The 16,874-nt window shown below is 51.1% G+C and overlaps 3 protein-coding genes across 4 annotated transcripts in view; 2 read left to right on the top strand and 1 right to left on the bottom strand.

Moving 5' to 3' along the window:
* LOC133349444 (lysine-specific demethylase 9-like) overlaps positions 1-4,781 on the top strand; it is a 37,214-nt gene extending 32,433 nt beyond the window's left edge. The window contains exons 6-7 of the mRNA XM_061562893.1: positions 277-385; positions 1,846-4,781. Coding sequence (XP_061418877.1) covers positions 277-385; positions 1,846-2,610 — 874 coding nt within the window. The 3' untranslated portion in view covers positions 2,611-4,781. The remainder of the gene's footprint in view (positions 1-276; positions 386-1,845) is intronic.
* Positions 4,782-10,524: 5,743 nt separating this feature from the next.
* On the bottom strand, positions 10,525-14,882 carry TMEM60 (transmembrane protein 60). 2 transcript variants are annotated; one of them, XR_009755948.1, is made up of 3 exons: positions 14,742-14,882; positions 12,413-14,637; positions 10,525-11,411 (listed from the first exon to the last, which is right to left on the bottom strand). XR_009755948.1 is itself a non-coding variant. In XM_061562895.1 (2 exons), exon 2 carries the CDS (start codon positions 13,952-13,954, stop codon positions 13,565-13,567), a length of 390 nt encoding a protein of 129 aa, XP_061418879.1. In that variant the 5' UTR covers positions 13,955-14,637; positions 14,742-14,882; the 3' UTR covers positions 10,525-13,564. The 2 variants fall into 2 exon arrangements, 1 of the variants encoding a protein (XP_061418879.1); XM_061562895.1 differs by having other exon boundaries at positions 10,525-14,637.
* LOC133349445 (protein PHTF2-like) overlaps positions 14,863-16,874 on the top strand; it is a 43,006-nt gene continuing 40,994 nt past the window's right edge. The window contains 1 exon segment of the mRNA XM_061562894.1: positions 14,863-14,968. The gene's annotated coding sequence lies outside the window, so the exon portion shown is untranslated.

Below are 16,874 nucleotides of genomic sequence, written 5' to 3'. Positions count from 1 at the left end.
ACGATACACAGTACAAAGTAAATGTGCAGTGCAGACAAGTCGGACGTTACAAAGACAGTATAGATATGACGGTATGAGATGAACAGACATTGAACACAACACAGTACATACAACCAAATGGTTCTTGAATAAAATCGTGACCCCAGAATTGTGACGGTTCATCGCCTCTCAAAAGGGTTAAATGTTGTATGCCTACTGTTCTGTCATTTCTCTGCCCGGGGTATCCTTGACTCTGCCCTCTCTCACCCGCGTGCTTTTTGCCGCGTGTCTGCGCAGGGACGACGAGGCACGCGTCACCAAGGACGTGGTGGCATTCCACGCGGGTGACTTTGTGGAGGTGGTGCAGAGGCTGCAGCTTGACCTGCACGAGCCGCCCATGTCACAGGTACAATCAATCCCCACCCCCTCTCCAACGTGGCCAAGCCACTGGAGCCAGGGAAACGCGGAGGTGAGGGTGACGCACACCTCTGGTCTTAGCGCTTTGCCGGCAGGGGTTTGTAAAATCACTATTAAGTGCTAAGCGTATCATTCCTGTGGCTGCATTGACATCGTGTTCAACATCGCTGTAATGAAACTAGTAAAAAGATGAAATATACAGCGCAAAATGTAAGCCCCGTTCGCCATAGCCACTGTCGCCCATGTGCACCAGTGTTCAGTGTAAATGTGCACCCCGTATGGATACAGCTGGATGAAGGCCTCCCCACGCCGTGTCGCTCATGGGGGTTGTTTGACCGTACTGCATACACCACGCTGGTGAGTGTGTGTTGGAGGAGAGGATGTGAGGGGAGGGAGCTGGGGACCCGTTCAGATATCACTCATCACTGATGTTAGCTGTGGCTGGATTGGATTCATAGTGCAGTGGACTAACCAATGCACCACCATGCCACACCACAAAATGAATGGACCTTAACACCCATTTCGGACAACCTGGGACATAGCCAAGAACACATTCCTGCGGAGGGAGCTGGTAGGAACGGTTGGGTTGCTCGGTCAATGGCCAGGGTCAATGGCGGCGTGGTGTATTCCGCAAATATGGCCGACCTGAGGGCGGGCACAAGCCGGTGTGAGTAATAATAATAATAGTACAATTTGTAACGCGCACAAATTTGCAGACGTAGTGGCCGCAACTCAGAGGCGCGGAGCCAAGCTCAGAGTCACTCAAAAGCATGATTGTAGAGGTGAGTTTTTAAGTGTCTCTTGAAGAAGGCGATTGAGGTGATGCTGCGAATGTGCAGAGGGATATCGTTCCAGACTGTTGGGGCTGCCACCGAGAAGCGGCGCGTAGACACGGTGACCATCCTGGATCTTGGTATCGAGAGGAGGTCATGAGTCGCGCTGCGCAGGCATCTGCCGTGTGCTGAGCTGCAAGTTGTCAATAATGAAGAAAGATACGGCAGGCAGGCGGATATGAAGGCATTGTGGCAGAGGCAGGCGGTCTTGTATGTGACCCAACTGGCGATGGGAAGCCAGTTGAGAGCGTGGAGACGAGCTATTGAGTCGAGGCGGGGATGAGTGTGGGCAATGACGACACGTGCTAGGTTAAACGTTGAGTTTTATGAGGGCACCACGGGGTGACCAGCCCCTCCCCACCCAGCCCCACCCCTCCCCACCCCCCACCCAGCCCCTCCTCACCCTCCCCTCTCCAACCAGCCCCACCCCTCCCATTTTTGGATTGACGACGGACAGACGGACACAATAATTCCCTGAGGGCTGGTGTAACCAGGAGGTTCCTACCAGTATAAGAGCTTTTTGTTTCTTGCAGTGCAGTTTCCTTGTAGGATATCTGCAATGGGTCATGGGACGTGATGTCGCCACCCCCCCTTCCCCCCCCCCCAAAACCTGCAGTGCGTACAGTGGGTGGACGACGCCAAGCTGAACCTGATGCGACGCGACGGCATCCGCTATGCGCGCGTCCAGCTCTGCCACAACGACATCTACTTCATCCCTCGCAACGTGGTGCACCAGTTCCGTACCGTGTCGGCCGTGTGCAGCCTGGCGTGGCACGTGCGCCTGCGGCAGTACCACCCCGAGAGCGAGCACGCCAATGTCGGCGAATCGGCCAGCGCCGCCGCTGCCGCCGCCAGCAACAGTAACAGCGCGGAGGTCGCCAACTCGAAGGAGGTGAAGACGGAGAGCGTGGGGGAAGCGGCGGAGCCCTCGGAAAAACGCAGGCCCGGCAGCGCCGAGGGTCCGCCCCCCGAGAGCGGCCGCAAGGGGAAGGCGTCGGAGAAGACGCAGCAGCACTCCTCCTCGGGCAACACGCTGCCGGGGAATTTTGCGCCGGTGCGGAGCTGCGAATCTGGCTCCAATGGCTTCAGGCCGGACCCGACGAGCGAGCGCAAGGCTAGTGGCGAGAGGATGGAAGTGACTTCCGAGGCCGCCGCTTTGGCCACGACGAGTAAGGGCGCCAAGGGGGGGGGAGGGTCGACGGGAGGCCCGTCGGGTGGCGGCGGCATCGGTGTTGCGTCGCGCCCCCCCGTCGAAGAACCGTCGGTGAACGTGGGCGTGAGCGTCCCCGAGATGGGCGCGGCCCTCGGCTCGCACGCCGTGCGGGAAACTCTAGCAGAGCAGCAGCCTCAGCCTTCCGTCCTGGCTGCCTGCGACGCTTGAACCCCCACCCCCACCTCGCTCAGCCGTCGGTGCCCGACCGCTACAATCATCACTTTATTTCCTTCTACAGTTTTGTGCACTTGGCGCTGCTGCTTGTGCAAGGTCTCCTGAAGGCCAGAATTGGTTCCACCACACCTTTTGGTGAGCCAGCAGGGCTGCCTGCTTTTCGCAGTAATTTGTACATCAAAGCCTTCCACGTCCTTTTTACACGCTTAATTTTCCAAAGTACGTCCCTCCGCTGTCCTTTGTGCTGGCCACCGCCTCGTACGAAGGCATATTATGCCCTGTTAAGACACCCGTTTTTGATGCGAGACTTAATTTGAACAATAACAAAAACACGTCTCGTGTCTGGGCGTGCATGCAAATCTTCTGCAGGTTCCCCCGGGATAGTAAAATGACTTCTGTTTTTCTTTTCTCCATTTAACAAAAAAAAAATTCAATTTGAACAAAAATTCAAGGGAAATGTAACAGTTAAGGGGAAGAGCCAGCTGCACCACTGTCCAGTGTAATTGAACCACGTCAGCCTCCACACAAGCATCTTCTTCTACCCTGCAATCGTCCTGGGTAATAATGCAACTGTTCTTTCCCTCCTCCGTTTACATACAGCTCACTTTCCCTCCGTTGTAATAATAGTACAAATCATATCTGATTTCAGTGTGCAGGTGGATGGGCGAGAGGTGGCATACCATCCTCTTTGTAATATCCCTGTATATGTGGAATGGAGTGCTGAAGGGGGTTTTTGGAGCAAAATTGCCCTGCTTGTGTCCACTGTATTTATAAGTATTCTTTTGAAAAGCAGTAGGCTAGTCCTTAATATTTGATGTATCTTCTGCTTTTTTCAAGTGTATACAAAATGAGGGCATTTTAATAATCCTGTTCATCAGAAGATTAAAAGGAAATTGTAAATGGTAATTCAACACTTCATATCTGTACGTTAACTTAAGTTCCTTGGTTTGTCTTAATTTTTATTCCCACTATTAATACCGCAAGACTTTTAACAGACCTGCTTGCTGTAGTGTTTTATTTTTGGTTCTTTTTTTGTATTTAATATTTACTATAATGTTAAATTTAATGCTTTTATTAGTATTGCTTCTGCGTCAGTGCTTGCAAAAAAAGACGTGTGTTGCACATGAGTGGAATGACCGCACACTTAAACATTCGTGTGAGATTTTGTTGACTAAGCAGAGCCTGTTTTATTAAAGATTTTATTCACAGTCAATTTTTACTTTCATTTCAAATCCACTGGTGCAAGACAGTTGAAATTTACAAGCAGTCTTGTTTTGTAGCATAGAGGATATCCGTAAACACTATGAACTTATAAATACAGTACAAAATTATTCAGTACTTCTGTGTTTTTTATTAGCCACAAGTAGAGTGACATCTTAAGGAAAGTCATAGGCCTTTTATTACTGTATTTTTTTTACTTTGAACATATTAACAGATTATTTTTAAAAAATATTATTTAACAGCTTTGAACGATTCAGTATGTACCAATGCCTAACCTATCTGTAATGTTGGCGACAATGGTAAGAAACCAAAATCATTACTTCTGTAAGGTATTCCACCAGAATTTATCGGGAAAACTGTAGAGTAATACATGTTTTATAATTAAAGAAAAAGCGGAAAAAAAGCCTTTAACCAAAATGTTTTCATTATTTGCTTCAATGGTAGAATGGCTTGTGTTAAACATTTTAAGTCCATATTTAGTCTACTAGCCTCTTCCCATTCAAACCAGCGTCTAGTGCTTTCACTTCCAAACTTTCATGCGCTACGCTTTATAAAGCGTTTAAGACTTTGCTGAGTTGATCTAGGCGGAGAGTGCATGTAGCGGTCTGTCGGCTCGGGCCGTTGTGCATGTAAATATTTAGTGCACAGTGGCCCAGCCTGTTTTAATTGAAGGATAAAAGGAGAATATTGCCTGGCTACACCACGAAGCTTTGACTTCCCGGCAGCGTGTGCTATCACCGAAGGAAAGAGGCTAATGTAGCTAAAAAAATATGCCTTTTATCACTCGAACCAGCACTCTCAGATTTTGTTTGACATTCTTATAATTTGTATAGGAATTACTCCAGTTTGGGGTGGAGAAAAACTAAAACACCCACAACAAAAATCATCTGGGGAAAAAAAAAACCCGGAAGCTGGGGGAGAGGTAGAGGCATTTGTAATTGGAGTGTTTGGAAACACAGCAACGTTGATGGGTGACAGGAACGCACGGCATTCTGGGAACATGCCCCCCCCCCCCCTCCAGAGATCTGGGAGTGCTGCCACTTCTGATTTTTACCGTCTTCCATTTTTGTGTATTATTCAATCCAGAGTGCTTCTTGTTTTGCAGCGCACATTGAAGTTCTTTGCGTAAAGCTGAAGAAAGAGTGACCTTAGAATACATTTTATAGGTTTGTGATTGGTCATCAAACAGCTGAAAATACTGTACTGAATTCACTTGTGGGTTGTGAATGCTCATAGCTATAGTGTAAGACCGCGTGGCATGTAATGTACTATAACTGATTTTTAGCCTCAAATCAACTTTGCGGATTTTTTTTGACCATGTACAAACCAGATTGACAGATTAAATTACAAGTCACTTTAACTGTTGCTACAATTCTGGTATTTTTCTTGTCTGCTTAACGTGAGTTCTTTAATGTTTAGCCTTTCCGTTTTCAGTTGCTTATTTTCATTCTTTTATTCAGTCATAATTAGCTCTTTTAAAAAAACGAATTCGGTCCAATCTGTCCAAATGATTGTCTGGCTAGTGTGAGCTACGTAACATTATTCTTTGACTTGCCAGGTTTGCTTTTATTTGGCAAGTGTAGCAGCTGCAGAATCTGGGGTAAATGTTGGGCTAGTTCTAATTAATAGTCTGGTCTGTCAGTTTGCAGTCATGAAACTTCCCCAAGCCAGTGTTCTTTCCAAATTTGTTAATATCACATCCAAATTTGACATGCAGACTTGTTTGGAGTCTGCAAGAATCCTACTTAAACTAAATGGTAACTTTCAAGTACCTAAAAGGGTCTTGGCAGATAATACATCAAGTAATTTTGCAAGCTTTGCCGTTGAACATGGGAACAGTCTTCATTATCTCAATGTATTATAATATTTTTTAAATGTTTTTTAAGTACGTCCAAAAATTGAATGTTTCCTTGGTCCAATAATTTTTGGCTCAAACCACGGACGAGAATGTTTGCCTTCATGAAGTGGCCTATCGACATTACTTTTGGGGAGGGCCCTGTAAGAATGTAGAGCGGTAGAAAACAAAAAAAATAACGTGTGGCTTCCACATCCGCTCGCCTGTTTCATATTAACGCAGTGGACTTCATCAATGAGTAATGTGTGTGGCGGTCGTGCCCTGATGGAACCCCAACCGTTAGCGGGACACCAACGTTACCGGTACCCTGGTGAGACGGGTCGCTCAACGATATGCGGTCAATGCAGCAACGTGGACAGCAGCTTCCCAGGGAATCCCGCGGTGTGTCGCAACCTCGTGAAGCCTTCCATTCTCCCCGCCAGTTTGTGGCAGTGGTCTCCAAAGCAGAACAAAGCTTCATCGTTGGGACTTAAGCATTGGCTCAAACTTTCGACTTCGGGAACTGATCTGCTGATGCTGAATTGTGCCACCTAGCCATGCGTATAATCTTGAGTTTGGGGCTGCGTTTTCCACCAACATTTGCTTGTGAAAATGTTACCCATTAACCTATATGCCGGATAGCAATACTGTTATTTTTTTTTCTCATTGCACACGCTAAATGCTGTTTGGTTCTCATTTTAAATGGGTCGTAGTTAAAAATGAAGAGCCAGTTTGATATGTTGCGATTGTTTTGTATGAAACCAAATCAAGCAAACAAGGGGGGAAAAGTGCTCTGCAGTGTTTCAAGACGCGTTGATTGTTACTTTTATGAGAAGGCACTAATCACTGAAAGCTTCGTTAGGGACAAAGAATGGTTGCACGTTCGTTTTTACTCCATAGCGTGTAACGGAGCAGGGTAATTTTGTCGAGAAAAGGCGATTCTGCGACCAATATTCCACGAGTAATTTCCGAGGAAATAATAAATTATTGTGGTGTCTTCCATTAGAACGTTTTAGAACCTTGAAATTGATTACCTTTTTAAAGTATAAGGTTAGTGCATAAGATTAATTGTCACGGGAAAAGTATTGGTGAGAGAAAGCATTAATCTTGTTTTGCTAACGCTCCAATTTAAGTGCAGAAATACATTTGTGCATTTTTACATGGTAGCCGTATGTGGATGCGTTTTGTATATTTTATGCTAATGTAAGTCGACTTATGCCCAAATTTCATAGAATTGTTGTTGACTACATATCCATTACTTTGTGACTTATTTTGGCCCAAAAAACTGGAATATATTTAAATCCGAATCCTTAAAAATCAGTCTCGCACATTCTGGTGTTGTGAAGAAAAATTGCCCTTTGGCGGCTTTACGTTTTGGTGCACACGGCAGGACCTTGCAACTCCCACGGTGGACTCTTTAATTGGTCTGAGCAGATACCACGGCGGATTTCGGAGTGACGGTAACTTCTGGGTCAGCCCATGACTCAAGGTCATTTAGATGGTCGGACGAATTCGAAGGTAACACTGGACAGCAAACCTGACCGTTATTAAGGTCGGGATACCCCACTGTGAAGAAGAAAACATGTTAAAATAAATGTTGACAACCTCCAATTGCTTTTATGCCCTTGTCCGAGGAATCCCTCAGCAAGAACAGCTGGCGGACTTTAATTAAGACGCCGTGTTGGTTTCGGTAAAACTGAGCTATAATGAGCCATTCGCAGCCATAAAGCATGCATGTTCATTATTTAATTTCATAAATTGCTGCAAAACCAAGGACGGTTAAGGTTGGAGGAGATGCTGACGCACATTTCAACTGGCGTTGGTCATTGAAAGGCTTCTGCATGTTCTCTGATGGCAAACGGATGTGGGTGTGGTACTTTAATGTTCCAGAAGCTATATATAGCAGTGTCGGCTTTTCTACATTGGGGCCCATTCCATGTGTTGCTTTGAGACCAAAGGATGTTAGTTGGGTAGTCACGAGTATAACTGTTTAGCATAGTGCCTTGTTGCTCAGCTGTGTCCTGATCGCGAGGGTTGAGTGATCTTTGACACAGAACATGAGGAATGGCTGGGGTGGCTGCTGTTTGAAATAAAAAAAAAAGCTTCATGGTATTCATACAGGGTAGCTCATTGGAGCTCAAATTTGACTTTTTAACGATATGCCGAACAATAGATGTATAAAATAACATGTGGCCACGAGTCTTTTGTTGTAGAGCAGTTGAGTTAATTGCGCAGTGTGCATTCTGTTAAGATGGTGGATTCCGTTTTAATTTCATTTTAAGATTTAACACCAAAGTGGACTGCAGACCGTCACCCCAGCCTTCATGCAGTGAACTCCCCGGTCTCATGTAATGCCATTTAGACTTTAAGGCCCGAATGTGTACTTTTGAAGTTATCCAAATGAACAGTTTCGTGTGCACTCCACAGGGAGAAGCGTGCACGTTTTAAAGGTGGCACAGGCATATATTTCATCCACAACCAGTGGGGATCGGTGTAAGTGGTAAGCAACAGCACACTTTTGTAGCAGTATACCGATCGAGAGTGTAAACTAAAGAATGCAACTACAGTGGTGTGTTACACGACGTTTGGCCCAATCTTTTCAAATGGTATTCGCACTCGCTTGTGATTGGTCCGACAGGCTTTGCTGGCTGTTTTCCCAGAATCTTAGCCACTCCCGTCTCTACAATATCACTTTATTTTCTCAATTTTAAATTTGTGCATTGGCTTCTCATATCTTCAAGTCTCCTGGGATATTTAGCTGAATGTGAGGGGTCCGACTTGTGCGGAGGTCGCCCATACTTTCGGGTGCCGCTCTGACCATGATAAATACACGCGTTGCTGAAGTTGACATTGTTGAGTGGAGGGCAAAATGATTGATAGTCGGATGAAGAACTCTTTGCCAAGTGGATTGAAAGCCCCCAGTTTTCATTCTTATTGGATTTGTGGTTCCCCGCCCCCCACCTCCCCTTGTTCTAAAACTTCATTTGGAAGCGTTTGTTTTAACACAAAAGTCCAACAATCGGCACTTGTAAATTTTTACCGGCTTAAAAATGAATTTTTTAATGTGTAGAATTTTTTTGCATTTGTTTTCATAATCTAAACCATATTTTCCATGGGCAAACCACCAAGGTTTCGATTGCCAAGTGTAACGAGTATTTTTCCCATTTATTTAAAGTCAAACTTGTATCGATTTGTTTTTGGACAGCTGTTTGTACACCTGCAGTGCTGTGAACACACAAGTCTGATACAACGGCCAACCCCATTTGTACATAGCGCAGCCAACCTCAGTAAAATCTCGTTAATGATTTTTTATCAATACTATTGATTATAAACTGCATATTTATTGGGGATTTTCACAATCTCATAAAATAAGGTTGGCAGCTGTATATTTATACAAAACTGTTTACAGCATATAAGCCGTATATGAATATATTAAAAAGTGCATGAATTCAGTTTGTAAACCTATGAAGAGAATTATGAAGGGCAGGTTTCTTGTGATAAAAATGGATCTGGGGCTTAATGTATTTAAGTGCATGCTCTGTGTTTCCTAAAGGAATATTAGATCTTGTTACCTTAGGCTTTTAGAAATGTGGCAATTTTATTGAATGTCGGTGCAGCTGTTGTGAATTATCGGATAACAACGTTGTACACTCACGATACAAACTTTAACATGAGTCTGTGAATGGATGTAACTTTTTTAAAGTTATACTTAGACAATTCAACAAAATAGTGTCATGTCTTTTGCTAATTGCTGCCATCTGTTTCATCCGCTTCTGCAAAACCCAATGCCACATTTTAAGCTTCGATGTACAAAGCCTTTTCAATGAAATGTAAAAAAAATTACTGTTTTTTTTTTAAAGTTCTTTTAACATTAGTTTTTTTGGTAACAACTGAGCTTTTGTAGTCCACTAGAATATCCTAGCGTTAGTATTACGGTGCGTAAACGTGGGAATTTTCAGGGCTAGTTCGAGGGTAAGCAGGACCCGCGCGTGCAAAACGGTCTTTGCGTGTAAATTTGCAGTCTTTCCCCCCCGCCCCCCCCTCTTGCTTTTCAGTTTTATTGCACCGACCTCGGGCACGCCAACAATGTTGCGCGCGATCGACTAATTGAGTGGCACTTGGCCTCCCCCTCCAATCGCCGGTCTCGAAGGTTAACGTTTTTAAAACACCAGTTTTGTGTGCTGATGTAGCCCCCTAGTGGGGTGGGGTGGGGGGGTCCCCCACTTGGGGGCGAGTAGTTATCGAGTCACATTAGCTTCATTTGCTCTGCAGCTGGCTTTGTAGGCAGACCAGCCCCATCAGTGACTCATGTCTCATTCAATCTACAGCTCCACTTTGGTTTCCCCTTTGTATTGTCTTAAGTTTTTGTATCAATCTATTTTGCATAAATAAATCTTAGTTTCCAATGTACACCTGGAATTGCGTTGTATTTAAGCGCTATGAACGGCCGTTAGTTTTGCGTTATTTGAAGTCGCTGTTGAACAACACTTATCTCTCTATCTTTTGCATGTTAGTGATATTTTTTTAGGCGAATTTAAACTTGGCGGTTTGAAAAATGAAGTGTGCAAAATGGAATGGTGTGAAGGTTAAGGGTTGTCGGTCACTTTACAGAATGGTTCAGACTTTGTCTCTGCCCGTGCTGATCCTGAGCCTCACCTGTCAACATACATTTTTTGTCCCATCTGCATGGACATTTCCATAGCATGAAACCACCATTTGAGGGTGCTCTTTACACCAAAGCCAATGAATGCATGCAGCTTACTACTGCAGCAATTTTTCAATGAGTAAAGCTTGTCTTATACTTATGCAAAATGTAAACATTTAAAATGTAAAATACTTAATCCAAACACCAACAATTTGTATTAGCTTTATTAACCAAGTGAGCTTGAATGTAAATGGAATTACAATGCCAAGTATACATTGTCAAAAACAAATATACAACAGGTACCACGGTTGCAAAGATTAACAAACAACGCAACATTCAAATACTCAACGCTACACACTTCATAAATCATTGCACAAATGCCCCTCTACCATACCACAAGCCTTCGTCTCAATTTAAATTCTGGTGCACCATTCAGCCCCATAACAGCTCTAAACAAACTTATACTGTGCTTCTGCAATGTTTAGATGCAAACATGCACATGACAGCTCGGCAGGTGTATGGCATACAAGCAATTCTCATCATAGATGAGTAGATAATTGTAAAGTTCCTTAAAGAAACCGGTGCCCTGGTAGGATCACCACGTGAACAAAACCATGCCCAACGATTGGTTTCACCTTTAAGCTAGAGCAGTCCTATCATTCCTTAAACATGTGACTGTAGATTAGACCAATGCTTGTGTGCATTAAGCCTGCATTGGTGTGTGAGCACTGCAGTTCTTTAAATGGCCCTTGCAGTGCCATATGACTTTCATGTCTAACTTGCCATCAAGGAGGCTCTGTAACACTTGTCCGGCAGCGCAGACTACCAGCTAACACAGTCCAGGAAATCTACACGTCTGGGCCAAGTCCAGTTGGATTGAACAAGTCTTTCCACCACACGCTTAGCAAGTTTACCGGCGCGCCTCCTCGAAACCATCAGTCTTTCTCGTGTCTCATGCCCGCTGGCCCTGGACAGACTGGAGACATCCGAGACCCGTTGTGGTCTCGTGCCACGTGGATGTGCGAGCCCAGGCTTCGGTGCCTGCCTGTGCTGGAAGTCGGCAGTGGTAATGTCTGCTTGTTGGCATCCAGCCACCTACACCACGATCACACAAGGCCAAGGGGAAAAGTTAACATTTCAAAGTCAATTCGGAGGAACAAAAATCCAGAGCTACAGTAGTATATTTCAATGGGGTCTAATATTCTGCAATGCTTTGGTTTATACGGTCGTAATTGTTTAGATCTTCATTAAGGTCAACCTTCCCATCCACAGTTGTATTGAAAATTGTATAAGTGTGATGGACCTTTTTCAATGCAAAACCTTACAAAATAATGTATTTGATGGTTTAAATGTTCGCAAACTGGACCTGAATATCTATGATCCCAGGAATGATAAATCTGACTGCTTTGCTATAGCACAGCTGAAATTGACTGACAGCAGTTTAATATAAACATAATTCCAGACGACTGCACTACCAACTATTCATTCTCCAGTTGCCACCAACATAGGAGAATTAATTTAAATAAGTACTCGAAGCTGCCTTAATGCCATCAGCCACGAGGGGAGTTGGACCCCACCAGTAGTTCTGGAATCCCAAAACCACCTCAATATCCAAACGGAGCAGAAATTATCAATGGTGTAAAAGCGAATGTACAAATGGAGATCCAAATTTCAACAATTGTGTACGTGCTGCCTCCCTTAAGACGATATGAAACCACGTTTATACTTAGATGACGAGGACATAAGACAAAAAAAGCGTATCGAGTGGAGATGGAATAAAAACACCAGGGCACCAACCGAAAGGCATATATATAAGTGTGGTTCGAAACGTTAAATCAGGATATGAATGACTGTGGAGTGGAGAATGATGGCCAGGGCAGGATTGAATGAAAAAAGCACAGTAAGGCAGATTCCGCAGTGGAGAAAAATTACGTTATTGGAAGTAAAACACAATTTGTTGATCGTTGATATTGAGCCTGCAGTGGATTTACATTTTAACACGCGGAGTTTTTCCCACCACCGTACAACACCATGCACAGATGTGTAGTATCCGAACCCAGCCAGAAGGCACACACAGCCCCACATTGTGTATTTACCCTCGTGTCCCCGATGACGGAACGTTGTTCGCAGACATGATTCCTCTCCAATTCCCACGGGTGGAAGCAGAGCCTTCCTCCACACGAAATGTCAAGTCCCATGCTCATGGCTGGGTGACCAGAGGACGGGAGATGGCAGCCGGGAGGCAACCAAAGCGACTGCTTGCCGAAATGGAAGCGTTGGTTCGGGAGAAAACGCCTCCGTATACAGCACAATCTGCAGTGTCTATGATAAATGATGGTTTTGGAGCGAAGTTGTTTTCAAATGTCTCGTTCCACGCTCCTGTGTGTGTGTGGGTTTACGAATGTCTGTTTGGGGAGCTGATGTCCGTCTTCGGATATCGTCTTCACTGCCGCTGCTGGGTAGGTTGGAGTTTCGGACGAGATGGCCCGCATTCACCATTCAGCTGGTTAATGGATAGGTTGGCAATTCGGTGGATTGCTGATTGGGTGAGATAGTTATGTGGGTTGGTTTGAGTGTGTTGATGATTGAGCCGAATTGTGTTGTCCCGAGTGTATTCATCGAGTGCGTTGTGTTTTTGGCTGGTTGAGTGGTTAGTGGTTTGCGTGGGTTGTTAGCTTTTGGTGTTGTGCTACAACACACACGTGTTGTAGCGGAGTGTCGTTTTGAGTCTCTTGTTGACAGTCGAATTAACAACCGAGATAGCTGCTGGTCGAGTTGACTGTTAGCGCGTGACCACCCGAAATGCATTCGCCTTAACATCATCCCCGTGCACGCGTGTTTACACTGCCTCGCAATTCTCTCCACCTCCATCCCAGCTCAACACCCACCACCACCGCCTTGCTACTAGACGAGCACCCAGAACACGTGGTGGCCTCCATCCCAGCTCAACAACACCCACCGCAGCCTTGCTACTAGACGAGCACCTAGAACACGTGGTGGCCTCCATCCCAGCTCAACACCCACACCACCACCACCTTGCTCCTAGACGAGCACCCAGAACACGTGGTGACCTCCATCCCAGCTCAACAACACCCACCGCAGCCTTGCTCCTAGACGAGCACCCAGAACACGTGGTGGCCTCCATCCCAGCTCAACACCCACCACCACCACCTTGCTACTAGACGAGCACCCAGAACACGTGGTGGCCTCCATCCCAGTTCAACACCCACACCACCACCGCCTTGCTACTAGACGAGCACCCAGAACACGTGGTGGCCCAGGTCTGCTGCAGCGCCCAGCAGCAGCAACCAGAGGGGCACGAAGAGGAAGTAGAGCGGAGCGGAGGCCGGCGACTGCAGCCAGACGCACACGGCTAGCAGGAACGCGAGCTTGAGCAGCACGGCCACCAGGTACCACGCCTTCTTGCGCAGTGTCACGTCGGCCTGGTCGTGGCCAGTGCGGCAGTGGCTCACGATTCGCACGGCCAGCATGACGAGAAGGGCCGTGTCGAAGATCCAGAGGGGCACGAACACGAGGAACCAGTTCCAGCTGACGCGGCCGTCCAGCTTGAGCACGGCGAGAACCAGGAAGGACATGGTGAAGAGCCACGTGAAGAGGACCCGGTGCACCAGCGGCATCGTGGCGGTGGTGGTGGAGTGCGGTGGTGGTGGAGTGCGGTGGTGGTGGAGTGTGGTGGTGGAGTGTGGTGGTTGTGTGTGGTGGTGGTGGTTGTGTGTGGTGGTTGTGGTGGTGGTGGTTCTGTGTGGTGGTTGTGGTGGTGTGCGGTGGAGTGTGGTGGTGGTGGTGTGCGGTGGAGTGTGGTGGTGGAGTGCGGTGGTGGTGGTTGTGTGTGGTGGTGTGTGGTGGTGGTGGTGGAGTGCGGTGGTGGTGGTGGAGTGTGGTGATGTGTGGTGGTGGAGTGCGGTGGTGGAGTGTTGATCTATTCCACCATTCACTGCCTGCTACTCACACGACCTCCTTGCAAATCCTGTTTCTCCTCCTGCTTTCACGTCCCCCTCCTACAACTCCGACACCTTTCCCCGCCTCCTCCTTCCTGGCGTCCTCTTCCTTCCTTATCTTCCTTCCTTCCCCTCTCTCCTCTTCCTTCCTCCTCCTCCTTCCTCCTCTTCCTTCCACGTCTTCCTCCCCCGTTCAATCTGCGCCTCTTTCTTCAACACCTCGTTACAAATCTGCCTCCGCCGCCGCCTCTTCCCGCGTCCCGGTCCGACGATGTCCTCCTCCGCGTCGTTCTGCAGGGCTCCTCTCTCGACCTTCCCTCACGCTCCTTCCTTCTCCTTCACCTCCTCCTCACCTGCTTCTCCTGGTCGCAACACAAACGACAAGTCCGGCGTCTTACAGCGTCACCGCCATCGCCGCCACTGAGTCTCTCAACCACGCGCAGCCCGGCCAATACGCGAGACTTACCTCGTGTCGTGGGTCACAACGACAACAAACAGCTCCCGTCTCGCGAACAACAACAACAACTATAATAATCGCGGCTCTCGCCGCCTCCACACGGTCGCAAAATGTCCGGAGCGATCGGCGGCAGAGACGCAGACTTCCAGGCGTCGTCTTCACTCCTCCCCCTTCCCCACTCCACTCCTCCTCCTCCTCGACCCGGAAGCCGCACGAGCAAGGCGCCAGCCATCTTGGTGAGGGGCAGAAGCAAATTGACCCCCTCCCCAAACAGAGCTGCTCGCTCACGAACGTCGTCATGCACCCCCTACCCCTCCTCCCCTCACCCTTCCCCCCTCTCCCCCCCATTCCCCCCTCCCTCCCCCCCATTCCCCCTCCCTCCCCCATGCCCCTCCCTCCCCCCATTGCCCCCCTCCCTCCCCCCCATTCCCCCTCCCTCCCCCCCATTCCCCCCTCCCTCCCCCCCATTCCCCCTCCCTCCCCCCCATTCCCCCCTCCCTCCCCCCATCCCCCCCTCCCCCCCCTCCCCCCCCTCCCCCCCATTCCCCCCCTCCCCCCTCCCCCCCCTCTCCCCCCTCCCCCCCCCTCCCCCCCCTCCCCCCCCTCCCCCCCCCCCCCCCCCCCCCCTCCCCCCCTCCCCCCCCCCCCCCTCCCCCCCCCCTCCCCCCTCCCCCCCCCCTCCCCCTCCCCCCCATCCCCCCTCCCCCCCTCCCCCCCCCTCCCCCCCCCCCTTCCCCCCCCCTCCCCCCCCCCCCCCTCTCCCCCCCCTCCCCCCCCCCCCCTCCCCCCCCTCTCCCCCCCCCCCCCCCCCCCCCCTCCCCCCCCCCCCCCCTCCCCCCTTCCCCCCCCTCCCCCCCTCCCCCCCCTCCCCCCCCCCCCCCTCCCCCCCCTCCCCCCCCTCCCCCCCCCTCCCCCCCTTCCCCCCCCCCCCCACTCCCCCCCCCCCCCCCCTCCACCCTCCCCCCCTCCCCCCTCCCCCCCCCCTCCCCCCTCCCCCCCTCCCCCCTCCCCCCCCCCTCCCCCCCCTCCCCTCCCCCCCCCCCGTCCCCCCCCCTCCCCACCTCCCCCCCCCCCCCTCCCCCCCCCCCTCCCCCCATCCCCCCCCCTCCCCCCCCCCCCCTCACCCCCTCCCCACCCCCTCCACCCCCCTCCACCCCCCCCCCCCTCCCCCCCCCCCCCCCCCCCTCCCCCCCCCCCCCCTCCCCCCCCTCTCCCTCCTCCCCCTCCCCCCCCCCCCCCCCCCCCCCCCCCCCCCCCCCCCCCCCCCCCCCCCCCCCCCCCCCCCCCCCCTCCCCCCCCCCCCCCCCCCCCCTCCCCCCCCCCTCCCCCCCCCCCCCCCCCTCCCCCCCTCCCCCCCCTCCCCCCCCCTCCCCCCCCCCCCCCTCCCCCCCCTCCCTCCCCCTCCCCTCCCCCCCCCCCCCCTCCCCCCCTCCCCCCCCCCTCCCCCCCCCCCCCACCCCCCCCTCCCCCTCCCCCCCCCCTCCACCCTCCCCCCCCCCCCCTCCCCCCCCCCCTCCCCCCCCCCCCCTCCCCCCCCTCCCCCCTCCCCCCCCCTCCCCCCCCCCCCCCTCCCCCCTCCCCCCCTCCACCCCCCCCCCCTCCCCCCTCCCCCCCCCCTCCCCCCCCCTCCACCCCCCCCCCCCTCCCCCCCTCCCCCCCCCTCCCCCCTCCCCCCCCCCCTCCCCCCTCCCCCCCCCCTCCCCCCTCCCCCCCCCTCCCCCCTCCCCCCCCCCTCCCCCCTCCCCCCCCCCCCTCCCCCCTCCCCCCCCTCCCCCCCCCCCCCCCCCCCCCCTCCCCCCCCCCCCCTCCCCCCCCCCCCCCCCCCTCCCCCCCCTCCCCCCCTTCCCCCCCCCCCCCCCCTCCCCCCCCTCCCCCCCCCCCCCCCCCTCCACCCCTCCCCCCCCTCCACCCCCCCCCCCTCCCCCCTCCCCCCCCCCTCCCCCCTCCCCCCCTCCCCCCTCATTCCCCCCCCCCCCTCCCACCCCATTCCCCCCCCCCCCCTCCCACCCTCCATTTCCCCCCCCCCTCCCCCCATTCCTCCCCTCCCCCCCTTTCTCCTCACGTAAGATGGCCGCCGGTTGCTCGCGTCGTCGCGGTTGGCAATCTGACCCAAGTGGCATCGACGATGCGAATCGGGACCCT

Source organism: Lethenteron reissneri, chromosome 30 (assembly GCF_015708825.2).
Source record: "Lethenteron reissneri isolate LAM-NWPU_2019-01 chromosome 30, ASM1570882v1, whole genome shotgun sequence".
In the NCBI taxonomy this organism is placed as follows: Eukaryota; Metazoa; Chordata; class Hyperoartia; order Petromyzontiformes; family Petromyzontidae; genus Lethenteron; species Lethenteron reissneri.
Note: the sequence above shows the minus strand (reverse complement) of the source record. Positions and strands in the feature narration are given on the sequence as shown.